Source organism: Salarias fasciatus, chromosome 18 (assembly GCF_902148845.1).
Source record: "Salarias fasciatus chromosome 18, fSalaFa1.1, whole genome shotgun sequence".
Classification (NCBI taxonomy): Eukaryota; Metazoa; Chordata; class Actinopteri; order Blenniiformes; family Blenniidae; genus Salarias; species Salarias fasciatus.
This window is the reverse complement of record NC_043762.1, coordinates 4,391,426-4,405,846: the sequence shown is the minus strand read 5'-3', so window position 1 is coordinate 4,405,846 and position 14,421 is coordinate 4,391,426. Positions and strand designations below refer to the sequence as shown.

Below are 14,421 nucleotides of genomic sequence, written 5' to 3'. Positions count from 1 at the left end.
GAAGGAGGAAGGAGGTCTTTACACAGTAAACATCATTAAAACTCAGTGAATTTACACACATTTTCACCTGGTTTTATTTGTGACAAACGGCAGACATGGAGCGCAATGAAGGCTCATGACACACACACACACACACACACACACACACACACACACACACACACACACACACACACACACACACACACACGCTCCCGGGTTAAAGGCTGAGTGGGACAGTGCTGTGACAGTATCATGCCTGTAGTGAACATATGTTTCCTTTTCCCACAGTATCATTGATCCACTGCCTCACGGAGGGATCCATCCGGCTCGTCCAGTCACCGTGATCCCACGGTCTTCCTCCCTGTGTCTCGCTCAGACACTAAGACCTCCAGGCCTAATCTGGCCTAAGCACAGAGGAATCAGGATTGCATCCACTGGGAACATTGTCCTAATCCCCTTCTGCCCTCTCCTTTGTAAACACTCCTCTCTCCATCAGGGCCGCTCATGCTGTTTTCCTGCTCTCTGCGTCTCTCTGTCTTTCCCCACCATGAGCTTGAGGACAGGTGTGGGGACAACGTAGCGGCGAGAGGACCGAGACGTTGTGGATTTCTGCCGATCCCGCCGGCCCGGGCTTCACGTGGCGGGCGGGGCCTCGTGGTCGGAGCATGCCATGTGTTAGAGCGGGGAGGCAGTGGGAGATAAGGCCCGCGTCTGCCGTGCGGGGGATCCGACGCGCACGGGCCCTGATGTGGCAGCAGATACGCGGGCTGGCCCGGTCCTGCCGGAGCGGGGCCGGGTACCCGGTGGCCTACCGTGGCCCGGACCCGGAGGAGCAGGAGACGGTGTGCCTTGAGGTATGAACATCAGCTCCCTCCACACCACAACATCATCCCAATGCACCTCAAGCACTGCCTCGTGGTGCAGTGGTCCCTGACCCCGCCCCACCCCAACAACAAGGTCAGATCCCCGCTGGAGTTTGCACGTTCTTTCTTACAGGCTCTCCAGTTTCCTCCTGCGAGGTTTATTAGTGAGACTGAATGGCCTCTAGTGTGACTGTGGCTGCTCACTGTCACAGATCGGTATCTGGCCTCGAACCCAGAAGTCAGTGTCATAGTGTGTACTTCATTCAAGTATCCCAAAACGTAGAACAGAGCTAAAAGAGTTTTCTTTTTTACCCTCCATTAAATTAAGAATCATATAAAATATTTGAGATGAATCCTAAATTGTGTGTTTTGTGTGTGTGAGGAGGTTCTGGACTTGGGTTCCCCCCAGTGTTAACCAGCCCGTCATGTGATCAGCCAGCAGCCTGGGGGCTCGTTTCATCCCAGCACAGCACAGCTGGACGCACCACGGGGGCATCGGTGGGCGAAGGGCAGGGAAATGACAGGTCGCAGCCAGACAGGTAGAATTAGCATCATTAGCATCGTTTAGCCTGGAACAGCATGCAGCCAGTAACCAGGGAAACAAGGCTGTAGCAGTGTCCTCCCACCTCACGGACGGTACGAGTCCAAACTGGGTGTTTCTGTGTGGAGTCTGCATGTTCTCCCTGTGTGTGACGGACTGCTAACCCTTCCTGGTGAAGCTGGAGGTCTGAACTGGGAAACGTGGTCTAAAACATAAGAGGACGATGAATTGATTTCTTGGCGGTGAAGACAGAGAGTTCGTCCACGGTGATGGAGTATAATCTGCCATCACAGGTGATCTGGTTACGTGTCGTGATCCCGTAGCGGTCTGTTTCCGTCTTCACAGCTCGTTGTGGACCCGGTCCAGATCCTGCCGCCTCTCAGGAGTCTGCACGGCTTTCAGAAGACTCGATTCTCACGCAGTGACACACAGCTCACGCTGCTCTGATTGGTCCTGAGAGATGAAATGAGTGAAGCTGAGAGGAACATTCACATCTGAGTTTCTGATCTCTCTGATTGCCGTGCTGTTGTTGTTGTTGTGCTGCTGCAGTCAGATTTCTCCCAGCGAAGCGTCAGTCGTATTTGACTCATGCCAAACTATTTCAGGAAGCACTTCACGTCTGAAGGAGGCTTAAGAAGATTTATAAAAGAAGATAGTGTGCCCTGAAATAGTGTGATAGAGGTCATTAGAAACCTAAACACTCTCAGAGATAGGCCTGAAGCAGAGTGAAAGCTCTGTAATCTGGATGTTAGAGGAGGAAGATGCTCTATAATCTGGATGTTAGAGGAGGAAGATGCTCTGTAATCTGGATTTTAGTTTAATGATATTAAACTGCAAAAATAATCACATTTAACAGTGATAATAATCATATTAAACAATGATAACAATCACATGAACTCGTGATAATGACATGCAGCAGCAGTCAGTGTCCCAGGCTGTGGATCAGACCTGCTGTGGCTCCAGCCTGCCTTCGGATGGCGCTGTTGTCTCGCTGCAGGTTCTTTTCAATAAGATGAAGGAGGACATGAGATGAGAGGACAGACTGAACTGGAAAAAAAGGAAGAAAAAACACAACCCAGCTCATCTGATTAAATTATATTTCAAGGGTTTGAAGTGTACATTAAAACCCAGATGTCCTCTTCATGTCTGGAGAAAAGAGTCAAAGTTTCCTCACACACGTTAGTGTTTTCCAGCAAGCTTCACTGAATATAAAATTGTTAGTGAAAGTCAAGAAAAAGACTGTTGTAGTGATTTCCTCTGGAAAAATAAACCGACAGATGTCATTTTGTCACGTTACAAACTCATTTTCACAATATTTCATTTGTTTTTTTGTTTTTTTCAAGAAAAAAACAAACAAACTTTATATTGGTATTTGCCCTGCTGGAAGGAGGTCAGTTTGTTCCAAAGTGGGCAATTTAACAGCAGCAGGAACATCTGATCATTTTTTTTCTTTTTTTCTACACAGTAACAAGTTTGGAAGTCAGAAGAAATACAGAGGTAACTTTGAGATTTTAATTTTGGAAGTTTCATCTGTTTTAATCTAATTTTGTCCATTTAGAACAGTGGTTCTCAACCTGTTTTCACTGACGCTATCCCCAAGAACATTTTTTTCATTCAAGCACCCTGTGACCAGGGCAAAGCAGTTTTGGTTGAAAAAAGAGATCAAGACATAAAATACAGCACAATGTCAAACGTTTCTGATTTATTACATTTTTATCACAGTTTAAAACGTTGCTTATTTGCGGTGGTGTTTCTTGATATCAATATAACTTAAAACTAAAACAAATCATGATTCAATAATAAATAAAGATTTGTACATACGGAGGTAATCATCCATCTGAAGTGCTCTCTATTGGCATTATCTGAGAGAACCATCTGGATTCATGAACTTCATTGTAAACGTGTGGAATGTGCCAGGTAGGGTCAATCATGATCTGAAGGAAACTCTGGGTTTATTCTCATGAAATTATATTTTAGGATTTTTGCTTTGTTGCTCATTTTAAAACATTCCTTTTTGAATCTCACGGTATCTCCTGAAATACCTTCAAGTACCCCCAGGGGTCGTAGTAACCTCATTAGAGAACCACTGATCTCGATGTTCAGCAGTTGAAGTTTTTTTTGTCTTTTTTATTAACAAAGATTTGAAATTTACAACAAAATTGGCAATTCTTTTCAAATAAAGCAGTACAATTGGTACAGTTCGAATGAGCATGGACAGGAGTTAAACATTACAGAAATAAAGGATGTGAAAACAAAAAACAAGACACAAAGTTAAATATGGATAAGGACACAAGGAGTGAAAAAAAAACCAGTACATACATTACTAGGGGTTTTTAAAAGGTCCAGATCATCAATAATACTTTTCAGTTTTACAGGTTTTGTTTTTTACATGAAGGACACAGAAGAGAGAAAGAATAACAATTCTTTGTGAAAAGTAAAAAACGACGGCTTGGTCTTTAAGAAACGACATTTGCGAGTGAAGAATTTACCCATAATAATTATAACATTCAATATATCATCAAAGTGTCAGTTCAGCAGTTGAAGTACTTCAAGTTGTTTTGAACCATTTGGGCATTTTACTCTACCAGAGGTTTTTACTTGAATGTCATGAATATCTGCTAATCTTGCAACTTCATCACTAACACTGAAGATAACTTTCTTTCTTTCTTTCCTTTTAAAAAAGAAAAAAAATATCCAATTTCAATTTCAGTTCAATTCAATGTTATTTCTCTAACTCCACAGACATTCCAAGGAACTTTTGCAGCGAAAGAGCAACATTATCACAGAGCAAATAATACAAATGGTGGAAAGAAAAAACTCTTTTAACAGGAAGAAACCTGCAGAACCAGACTTGAGCGACAGAGAGAGAGAGAGAGAGAGAGAGAGAGAGAGAGAGAGAGAGCGACAGTGGAGAGGTTAGAAGGAAAAAGAAAGAGAGCGCAGACTTCAAGGAAAAGACAAATGTTAGTGACTCTCCACTCAGCAAAGACACATCCCAAGGACGTCTTTTCATCGTTTTTGCACATCCAAGGTTCAGACTGTAAAGCCAGAAGGCTAAACGTGTAGTATCAACATCCCCAGGACCGCTATATGAAACCCACATGTGGGTGTTACGGACGTCTTTTCAACGGCAAGCATCATCTCGTTTTCACAACAGCACTGCACTGATTTTATAGCATTTTGTTTTCCAGTGAACTCAAACTCCAACCACTCCCTCTCTCACTGCAGCCCTCAGGCTTCCTGGTGTTCCCTCACAGTCTCCCATCCAGGTACCGACCAGGCTCTACCCTGCCTAGCTCTGGGATCTGACGCAATCAGGCATCCTCCAGACAGGATTAGTGGAAGAACAGCTTTGTTCAGAGTAAAACAAGAAAGTAAATAACTTCAGTGTTCAAGTAGGAAGAACTTTCTTGTAAGTCATCATTACTTGCAGATATATAATAAACATTAACTTGGAAGAGAATTTGTGTCTGCTTTAACTTTCCACCTTTTTTCAAGTCAGCTGAACGTATTTATTTTTACTTGTGTTAACTTATCGCGGTGAAAACATCGGTGTTGATATTTGAGATGAATTTTTACAATCATCGGTCATGTCAGTTTCCTGCACCGTCAGCTTCGGTAGAGTCTGTACCGTCCTTCTCCCGGTCCTCGTAGCACAGCAGGTTCCTCCTCAGCTGCACATGCTCCTGGCTGAATGACAGGTCCTCTTGCCTGTCATGATCACTTCCCTCATTGTGACAAACAGGCCGTTAGACTTGACATATATCCAGCCTGTGAACTGTCTGAATGTCTACATCGAGCTGACGTGTCCATCATTATCTTGTGCGTCATTTATCAACTAATGCTGGCTGTGACATAGACATCTTGAACTTCGTATTGACAAGTTCTGGCTGAAATGAGCTTCCTCCGTAGGGTGGCTGGGCGCTCCCTTAGAGATAGGGGGAGGAGCTCAGCAGCCACCAGCTGAGGTGGCTCAGGCATCTGTTCAGGACGAAGGAGTTCCGGGCATGTCCCAGTCGGAGGAGGCCCCAGGGAAGACCCGGGACACACTGGAGAGACTATGTCTCTGCGTGGCCTGGAAAGCAGAAACTGTATGGATGGATGGATGGATGGATGGATGGAGATGCACATATGGATGAATGGGTGGATGGGTGGGTGGATGGTGGATGGATGGATGGATGGGTGGATGGAGATGCACATATGGATGAATGGGTGGATGGGTGGGTGGATGGTGGATGGATGGATGGATGGGTGGGTGGATGGTGGATGGATGGGTGGGTGGATGGATGGTGGATGGATGGTGGATACCTCTTTTGTCTTCAGGTGTTTTCCTGAACTCTCAATCACAGAACTCTGAAAGATTTATGTCCAAAACACATTTCACACCAAACAGAATTCACCTGGTGCCACAAAACATGTTTGCTGAGTTTGGCTGCATCATCTTTCCAGCCATTTCGACTCTTATGTGTTCGCCATTAGTTTTAATTGCTGGGTGACACATTGAGACCTGAGATGCTCAACATTTATTTTAAAATAGTCATTATTTAGGCAACATCTGAAGAGGAGACTTTTATTGTGTTTTAGCTGTTTGTTGACATGAAAACTGTTGTAAAATGTGTTGTTTTTGTGCTGACTGATTCATGATGGACAGCATGGAGGGTTCAGAGTTTGCTAGAATTGAACATGTCTTCTCCTACCGCCCACTGACATTCATCTCTTCCATGAAGCCACTGAGTGATCCATGGAGGACAGAACAGGGGCTTGGTGTTCAGTTGCACCTTTCCCCTAGTGTCCACATGTATTTTCATTAAAAACTCTGCACAAACAGTGGCGTGGCGTGCAAACTGCCCGGAGATCCTTATTGTCCATGTCAGTTTGCTTTAAAATGTTGTCAAATGCCAGAAACATCAGCCTGCGCTCTGCTGGGCCGCTTTGGGTCCGTCAGCCAGGGGTTTGGCAGCAGCGCGCGGACGTGAGGCAGCTGCTGAAGCGTCGCGCTGTGCGCGCTGAGAGGGGCAGTTTGGTGGGGGGCTCCAGACCCTCATCTGCCTCCTCTCTGCTGCTCCGCTATGAGCTGGAGGGAAGACGCATGCGTACTGACTTGGAGAAGCCGGTCGGGGAGAAAAGCCCTGATGTGCCATCGGATGTAATCAAGGCAGAGAATCCCCTCTTCTGGCTTTTGCATACATGGTGAAATTGTGAGTATTCGCAGCGCGGGCTGGTCCGGCTCTCGGCGGGCTCTCTGCGGCCGTGCACCGCGCACCGTGCGCGGCTCTTCACGGTGCCACTCTCCATTGATTTTGACGTGCATGCGGCTCGCTCGGTGCACTGTTTTTTCCTGCTTCTTGTCTTCCAGGAGCCATTAAAGCCCAGCTCGGATCTCTCATCCGCGCCGCGGTGAGACCAGTAAGAGGAACAGTGCGTTTCCTTCTCTCTCTTTCTGCACGATAATGTGGCGTTATCGTGATTTATCCTTTGAATGGATGCGCCCACCCCCACCCCCACCCCCCCTGGTCCGTGGCCGTAGTGTGATGGTGTCAGCTCTCGTAGCGCCCCGATGCGTAAAAAAAAAAAAAAAAAAGAGCCGATTCGGCGGAGACGCACGAAACACGAAGCCGCCGGTCGAGCTCCGGGTCGGAACCGCGTTTTCTCCGAGCAGCCGACGCTGCGCACACACGGGTTTGGATGCGATGGAGGTCTGCAGGCTGCGCCTTCACACCTCCATCCATCCATCCATCCGTCCGTCCGTCCGTCCGTCCGTCCTCCCCCCGCTCCGCAGCAGATCTTCAGACATTTCTGCACAGCGGATCAGCAGTCAGGTAGCGCCGACAGCCCGCTTACATAAATGATGTGACAGGATCTGGCAGCGTCTGACCTGGCCGTGACACATCTGCTCCAATCCGAACGGAAGAAGCCTGTCTTGCGGTCCAAGCAGGCCTGGATGTGATGGATGCTCTGCAGCCACATGTGGCTCTGCAGCCCCTCTGTATGGGAGCTGAGAGTTTTTCCATTTGCACAGCAGACTCTCCTCTCACTGGTCAAATGTGCCTTTTAAAGGAAAGGAAGGTCGATCCAGTGAGATCTGAGTCTGCTCTGTCTCCTGCACTCTGCCTTTCAATAGGCCTATTGGCAAGATAACCAGGATTAAATCCAAACAGAGAGAAGTCTAATTCATTTACGTTCACCGACAACCGGCTGCTTTTCCTCAGAAACTGCTGAAGAGTTGTGGAGCAGAGCATCAGATCAGATCACTGAAACAGGTCGCAACAAAGAAGAATTTTTAAAAATGACTGAGAACAGATCAAACAAGCTTCACATAATGCCCAGATCCTTTAACAACCCAGAACTAATTAAAAAAAAATTAAATATTGATCTAAACTGCAGGTTGGTCACTTCATAATAGACAGTTTTTGTGATTGAACTCGGTCTATATAAACGGAATGATTGATTCTGAACGTGTGTGTTTCCAGATGAACTGAATCTGCTTCAGAACGATCAGAACTCTCTGTTGGTCACAAAGGTTGCAGAGTTGTGTTGTGGAGATTTGTAATCTTTGCAGCTCTGGGTGTTTGTCTCATCTTTGGGACTGGTGACGGCCTGAAGTTTAAATCCTTCTAAAAAGAAAAAAAAAAAAATACTCATTTTTCACTCCTTGTGAGTGGCTGGACGTACGAAGGTGACATCAGATGGAGGCTGGGTTCCCCGTGTGAACGTGACATCATGGCTTCACCCCGGCGTGCCGGCACATGCTGCAGCCTGGGCACAGGGATCAGCGGGGGCGGCAGGCGGGGGGGCGGCGGGCGGCCGGGCGGGTGGGGATGCACATGAATGTGTGAATGTGGCCATGAGAGCTCAGCAAACAGCTCCGGTCTCAATCCTGACCGTCTCACATGAACCAGCACAGAGTCTGAGCTGAACGTGGTTCCTGACCTGTGCCCCCCCCCCCCCCCCCCCCCACCACCCCCCTCCTGTCTGCAGCCCATGGGATCAGAGCGGATGGAGATGCGAAAGAGGCAGATGTCGGTGCAGCAGGAGTCGGCGGCGGGGGGAACCGCACCGGCCCAGCAGGACCAGCCGGGCCAGGCCAATCCGCGGGGCTCCAACGCCTGCTGCTTCTGCTGGTGCTGCTGCTGTAGCTGCTCCTGGTAGGTCCCGGAGGAAGCAAGTCCTCATTCACCTCGACTAAAAAAGGTTTTCACCACATTTCATTCATCAAGGCTGTTTGGATTGAGGGAGGAAAGCCATGCACACACAGGGGAAGAACATGCAAACTCCACACAGCTGGTGTTGGAACCCAGACCTTCTGAACCACTGCTCCACCATACTGCCCTTCACTACACTTCATCAAATCAAATTCATTAAACATTTGAAATGAGGCGTTTTGCAGCTCCTAAAGTTCATGTAACGACAGCTTATCTTGAATTCATGAAATATGTCTTCATGACAGGGAAACCTTTAGTTCTTCATGTTTTCCTGTGTTTGTGGGAGATAAAGATGTTGGGATCAGTTTCAGTTTTAAAGCTGCTGTTTTGTTCAGCAACAGTCGGAATCAAGCTGACTGCTGCCAGTCAAAGCCTTGAATACTGACTGGGAAGCTGGAATCTCTTCATATTCACATATTCTTCTTTAATAATTTACATGACTTCACAGGAATGTGTTGGTGAAGCTGCTTTAATTGGTGTGAGAAGAAGACAGATTTCATCTGCTGAGCATCCACAGAGGGGGGTATGCCGGGAGGAGGGGGGCACTGCTGGCTGTCGCACAGTCTCAGGCTGAGTTCCCGTGTCTCTCTGCTCAAATCAACCATATTAGAATGATCATGAAGTCAGCGTCTGAGCTTAAAGTGATGCTGGTGCTCTCTCTTCTGTTCTGGAGACCAGTGATGGTTCTGTCCTGTTTGGCTTTAAAGCGCTGCTGGCTGTGCTGCATGTGGGTCTGAAGCTCCCCTTATTGAGATGCTAATGTTCTTTATGAAAGACTGAACAGATCTCTTCACCCTTAGCTGGTTGTTAGGGCTTATTTTCACTCTCTCACAGGGCCGAAGCATGTCTCCACATGAAACTGACTTACAATAAACATCAGCAGCGAGTTCATCCAGGTCCAGGGAGTTTTACTTAGGGCCAGTCAGACAGCCAGAAGTCGGTCAGCCTGTCGATTGTTCAGCCTGTCCGTCAGCCAGCGTGTAAAGGCCGTAACGTTACTTATTTCACATTTAAATATTAAAACGCTCATCTTGGCTATGTTATTTCACCTGTTTCATTTGATTGTTTGATGGTTTGTCTGTGTGAAGTTGGAAGAGTCACGCTATCAGGTGACCTGATAAGTGTTTCAGGTTCTTCAAAGAATAGAATAGAATAGAATAGAAGCAAAGTTAAAAGCAGTGAAATGTGGTTTGCAGGATCCTCTGTTGGAGCAGGCATCATGGTTTTATAGGTGTGTGATGGAGGCTCAAGAAGTGTATTGAGCAACAGAAAATAGTGTTTCATGTTTATTTTATGTTCTGCAGGAATAAGTTGAAGTCGTAGATATTTATTTGAATATTTTGCTGCTTTTGTCACTAGTTTACCTGCAAAATGTAGCTTCCGTTCGATGGTGAGTCGTCATTTAAGCTCGAGTGAATGAAATGAAACGATGTGTGGTCTCTGATCAGCACGCCGCAGTGTGTTCATACTGTGTGTGGTTTCTCTCCAGGAATGAAGATCGGGATGAGAGGAACCGGAAGGCTTCTTATGACGTCAGGGAAGGGACCGCAGACTGTGAAGACTGGTCAGTTTACACCTTTCCACAGACATTCCTGTGAGCTGGATGAATGCTGAACTTCCTTCCTGTCGTCTTCTCGTGCCCACAGTCCGAAGCCCACGGCCGAGGAGGTGCGTGCTTGGGGGCAGTCGTTCGATAAGCTGATGTGCTGCCCGGCGGGGAGGAACTCTTTCCGACAGTTTCTCCGCACTGAGTTCAGCGAGGAGAACATGCTCTTCTGGTTAGCCTGCGAGGAGTTCTGCAAAGAGACCAATAAAAGTGTGATCGAGGAGAAGGCTCGGGTCATCTACGAGGACTACATCTCCATCCTCTCACCCAAAGAGGTCTGGCAGCTTCGTTCCATCGTCACCTCTAAATTCTCTCATGTCTCATGAATGTGTCATCCGAGTTACATCCAGTGTGTCTGAACTGAAGAGTCCTTAAGTTAAGACATGCACAAAGATCAGAATAAACTGGGAACAGCAAGCTAACGCCATAACATCTGTATCCAGGTACAACAGCCATCCTATGGAGATGATTTGGTTTCATTGTTTGTTGGCCAGATCAGATTTCAGTACCACTCAAGGATGCAAAATTCAGTAGTAATAACTGGGATTGTGGCTGCATGCAGAGGATATGTGGGCAAGATGGTTGTTTCTGAGCATCACTGTACCCAAGTCATTAACGTTGGTGGAAATCCTTGTGACAGCTCATTCTCATTATGCAGAGAACCCCTGTCACATTCATTCAAGCTTTCTTGTGAGTCTTTCTGACCAACACTGAGGAAACATTAGCTCTTAAACAGTAAATGCCACACATTTTCCCCCAAACCGTACTGTTGGACACAAAACTCAGAAACCGAGGATTCAGGAAACGTATCAGATGCAGTTCATATTAATATAACAGGTGTTTTAAAAGGTGGACAGACGATGGTGGCTAGTGACCTTTAGCTGAATAAACTGCTTGACGGCAGCCCTTATTTCCGCTGTCCACCACCGGGTTCGGGGGTTGCTGCCTCGGCAACACCGGAGACCTTCCGACCACAGCTCCGAGCAGCTGCTTCAACAGTGGAGGTGGAGAACATGGTCCACTTGGACTCAGGTCCCCAGCCTCCCTCAGGATCTGGGGGAAGCTCTCCCGGAGGTGGGAGAAGAAAACCCTGCTGACAGAGGGTTCCGCCAGACATTCCCAACAGAACCTCACAACATGTTTGGGCCTGGAAAATCTGTCCGGCCTCCTCCACCAGCAAATCCAACTCACCACCAGCTGGTGGTTGGCCGACAGCTCTGCCCCTCTCTTCACCCGAGTGTCCAAGACACGCGGCCGGAGGTCAGATGACACGACAACAATGTTGATCATTGACCTCTAACCTAGGGTGTCCTGGTGCCAAGTGCACTTATGGACCCCCCTGTGATCGGACATAGTCTTCGTTATGGACAAACTGTGACTAGCACAGAAGTCCAATAACAGAACACCACTCGGGTTCAGATCAGAGAGGCCGTGCGATCCAATCACCCCCCTCCAGGTCTCACTGTCGCTGCCCACGTGGGCGTTGAAGTCCCTCAGTCGAACCATGGAGTCCCCAGTCGGAGCACTGTCCAGCACCCCTTCCAGGGACTCCAGGAAGGTCGGGTACTCTGCACTGCTGTTCAGCCCATAAGCTGGGACAACAGTGAAGCACCTGTCCCCGACCGAAAGGGGACGAGACCCTCTGGTTCACTGGGGTGAACTCCAACATGGCGGCTGAGCTGTGGGGCTGTAAGCAGACCCACACCAGCCCGCCGCCTCTCACCACGGGCAACGCCAGAGAAGTGGAGAGTCCAGCCCTTCTTGAGAGGAGGGTTCCAGAGCCCCGGATGTGTGTGGAGGTGAGCCCGACTATATCTAGCCGGTATCTCTCAACCTCCCTCACAAGCTCAGCCCCCCCCCCCCCCCCCAACGAGGTGACATTCCATGTCCCCAGAGCTAGTCTCTGTTTCTGGGGATCAGGTCGCAATACACCCTGCCTTCGGCTGCCACCCAATCCACACTGCACCCGGCTCCTATGTTCCCTCAGCAGGGTGGAGATCGGGCCCACATAGCCCCTTCGGGCCACAAGGAGCTTGCGTTCTAGCCCCAACCCCGGGCTTGGCTCCAGGGTGGGGCCCCGGCTGTGCCATCCCAGGCAACATCACAGTCTTTGTTTTAAATCTGAGCACAGGGGCTTTTGAACTCCTCTTAAGTCTGGCCTGTCACCCAGGACCTGTTTGCCATAGGTGACCCTGGGATCATGCAAGCACTCAAACTTCTCCACCACGTTAAGGTAGCTGTTCAGGGCAGACTCACTTCTCACATTAAATATAAACTTTAAGTCCCACAGTAATTAAAAATTATAACCCTCCTGAGTGGCAGACGGACTCCCGCCTCCATCCACGTTGAAACTCTACTCCACCCTAAGAGTCTGCAGCAGGGCAGGAGGACAGAGAGCTGTCTGCTCCCTGATTGGACAGTTCCATTTGTCGCCTTCCAATCAGATAGAGGTGCAGACCCAGGAACAGAATTTGCATGTGTGACTTCAGAGGCTGTAGGGTTTTATGCTTTGCATCTGAAAGCAAGATGTGTGCATTTGAACTTCTATTTTTTTCAAAAATGCAATTTTTTTTACAACCATGCAGATCCTTTTTGACACATTCTCATTCAAAAAGTTGAATTTTTCGTGCATATTTTTTTTAACCGCAGGAAAAAAGGATGACACTGCTAAAATCAAGTTGAAAATCAGCTGGAAATGTCATGAAATGCCCACCATCCTGAAAGTTTCTGTATAACATTAAAGGTGCATTAAGGAGTTTTTCACCTTTAAAAATACTTATTTTCCACCATAAATATGTGACACATTTTTAATGATGTGTACAATGTGCCCTGACATATTCATTACAAGTACCTCTAACAGCGCTAAATTGTCACTTGAAAGTCGCAGTGCCGGTCCGGCACCAGAGTTTTTTGGGGGAGAATTTGAGAGGAATGACGTAATGCACGCTCCGGCTGTTAGGTTTCGTTTTGTCCGCCATTACTCCGCCAGATGCTTAGTGAGCAACAACTGAGCAGGAGCTTCCAGAAAGTAAGAAAAGACTGTCTTCTAGCACTGCCACAGCTCCACACAGACTCCACCAGGTAAAAGAAACTTACATTTTACTTGAGTGCTACTAAAAGAGCGAGGAAGGAGTTCCCCTCTTCCGTGCACGCGAGCCACAGGCACGAGTGTTTCACTAAGCTGCATTACGCCCAAGGCCTGCAGGGGGCGCTGTTTTGCATAAAACGTGCAAACTCCTTAATGCACCTTTAAAAAATGGCTAAATAGGAAGCTTCACAAGCTGTGTTCACTTTAAAAAGGCTTAACGTATTTTGCGTCTCCAGGTAGATTTAATGTGGTGGAAAAACTCAGTGGCTCATGTGGTTAAAGGTTGCAGACTTCTCGTCTGGAACCACAAAACTTATTTATAAATCTCTGCGTTGATGTTTTTCCTGTATTGACCAGAACTGTAGTTGATGTTGCATTTATGTGTTTGAGGAATTCTTCCATCATGAGCCAGTTGATGTTCAAAGCATTGATCCCTCACCACGGAGCTGCTGAGCTCAGCTCACTGTGCCATGAAGATCATAGTTCTCCACATCTTCACACTCTCTTTTAGAAACTCTGACAAACTGTTCTGAGTCCGCCTGAAGATTTTTTCTGATCTGGTTGTTCTTGACTCAGAGACGTTCAAGCTCAACATTAAACAGCTGAGCCTGAAGCAGGGATTTCCTGACGCGTCTGTGGCATCAGACGGACTGTCTTGAGGCTGCTGCTGCCGATCGGTCCTCTCAGAGTGATGCTCACGCTGTGTCCTGTCGTCCTCAGGTGAGCCTGGACTCCCGTGTGCGTGAGTCGATCAACCGGAACATGCTGGAACCCACCTCCCACACGTTTGACGACGCCCAGCTGCAGATCTACACACTAATGCAAAGAGACTCGTACCCCCGCTTCATGAACTCCCCCGCCTACAAAAACCTGCTCAACGCCCTGTCGGAGCAGTCCTCCGAAACCTAGAGCGCCGACGTCCTCAAACCGTCTAGCCCCCCTCCCCCGCCCCTCTTTCAAACCTTTTATTTGTATGTTCAGTGTAGGATTACGTGACACCGGGCCCCGGGTCCGGTCCGCCCCCCCTCTCCCCGGGCCCCCGGTCCGGCCCCTCCCAGGGATCTCAGCGCTGTTGTGATCTGCATTGACCGAAGACACTCAGGTCTCCAAACCTCCCGAGGGCTCAACATCACAGTACT

The 14,421-nt window shown here is 48.0% G+C and overlaps 1 protein-coding gene across 3 annotated transcripts; it reads left to right on the top strand.

Moving 5' to 3' along the window:
- The first annotated feature begins 556 nt into the window (after positions 1-556).
- On the top strand, positions 557-14,205 carry rgs20 (regulator of G protein signaling 20). Of its 3 annotated transcripts, XM_030114612.1 has the most exons (6): positions 6,493-6,584; positions 6,743-6,804; positions 8,365-8,531; positions 10,078-10,152; positions 10,235-10,469; positions 14,003-14,205. In XM_030114612.1, the coding sequence occupies exons 3-6, from the start codon at positions 8,368-8,370 to the stop codon at positions 14,189-14,191; spliced, it is 663 nt and encodes a 220-aa protein (XP_029970472.1). In that variant the 5' UTR covers positions 6,493-6,584; positions 6,743-6,804; positions 8,365-8,367; the 3' UTR covers positions 14,192-14,205. The 3 variants fall into 3 exon arrangements, with proteins under 3 accessions (XP_029970471.1, XP_029970472.1, XP_029970473.1); XM_030114611.1 differs by lacking the exons at positions 6,493-6,584; positions 6,743-6,804 and adding an exon at positions 557-836; XM_030114613.1 differs by lacking the exon at positions 6,743-6,804.
- The last annotated feature ends 216 nt before the right edge of the window (positions 14,206-14,421 follow it).

What these genes read in the sequence shown, in the direction of transcription:
- rgs20 (XM_030114611.1), top strand. Translation starts at nt 648, where the DNA reads ATGCCATGTGTTAGAGCGGGGAGGCAGTGGGAGATAAGGCCCGCGTCT. An exon ending in AGGAGACGGTGTGCCTTGAG is followed by an intron (nt 837 to 8,364) that starts GTATGAACATCA and finishes TCCTGTCTGCAG; the next exon opens with CCCATGGGATCAGAGCGGAT. An exon ending in ACCGCAGACTGTGAAGACTG is followed by an intron (nt 10,153 to 10,234) that starts GTCAGTTTACAC and finishes TCGTGCCCACAG; the next exon opens with TCCGAAGCCCACGGCCGAGG.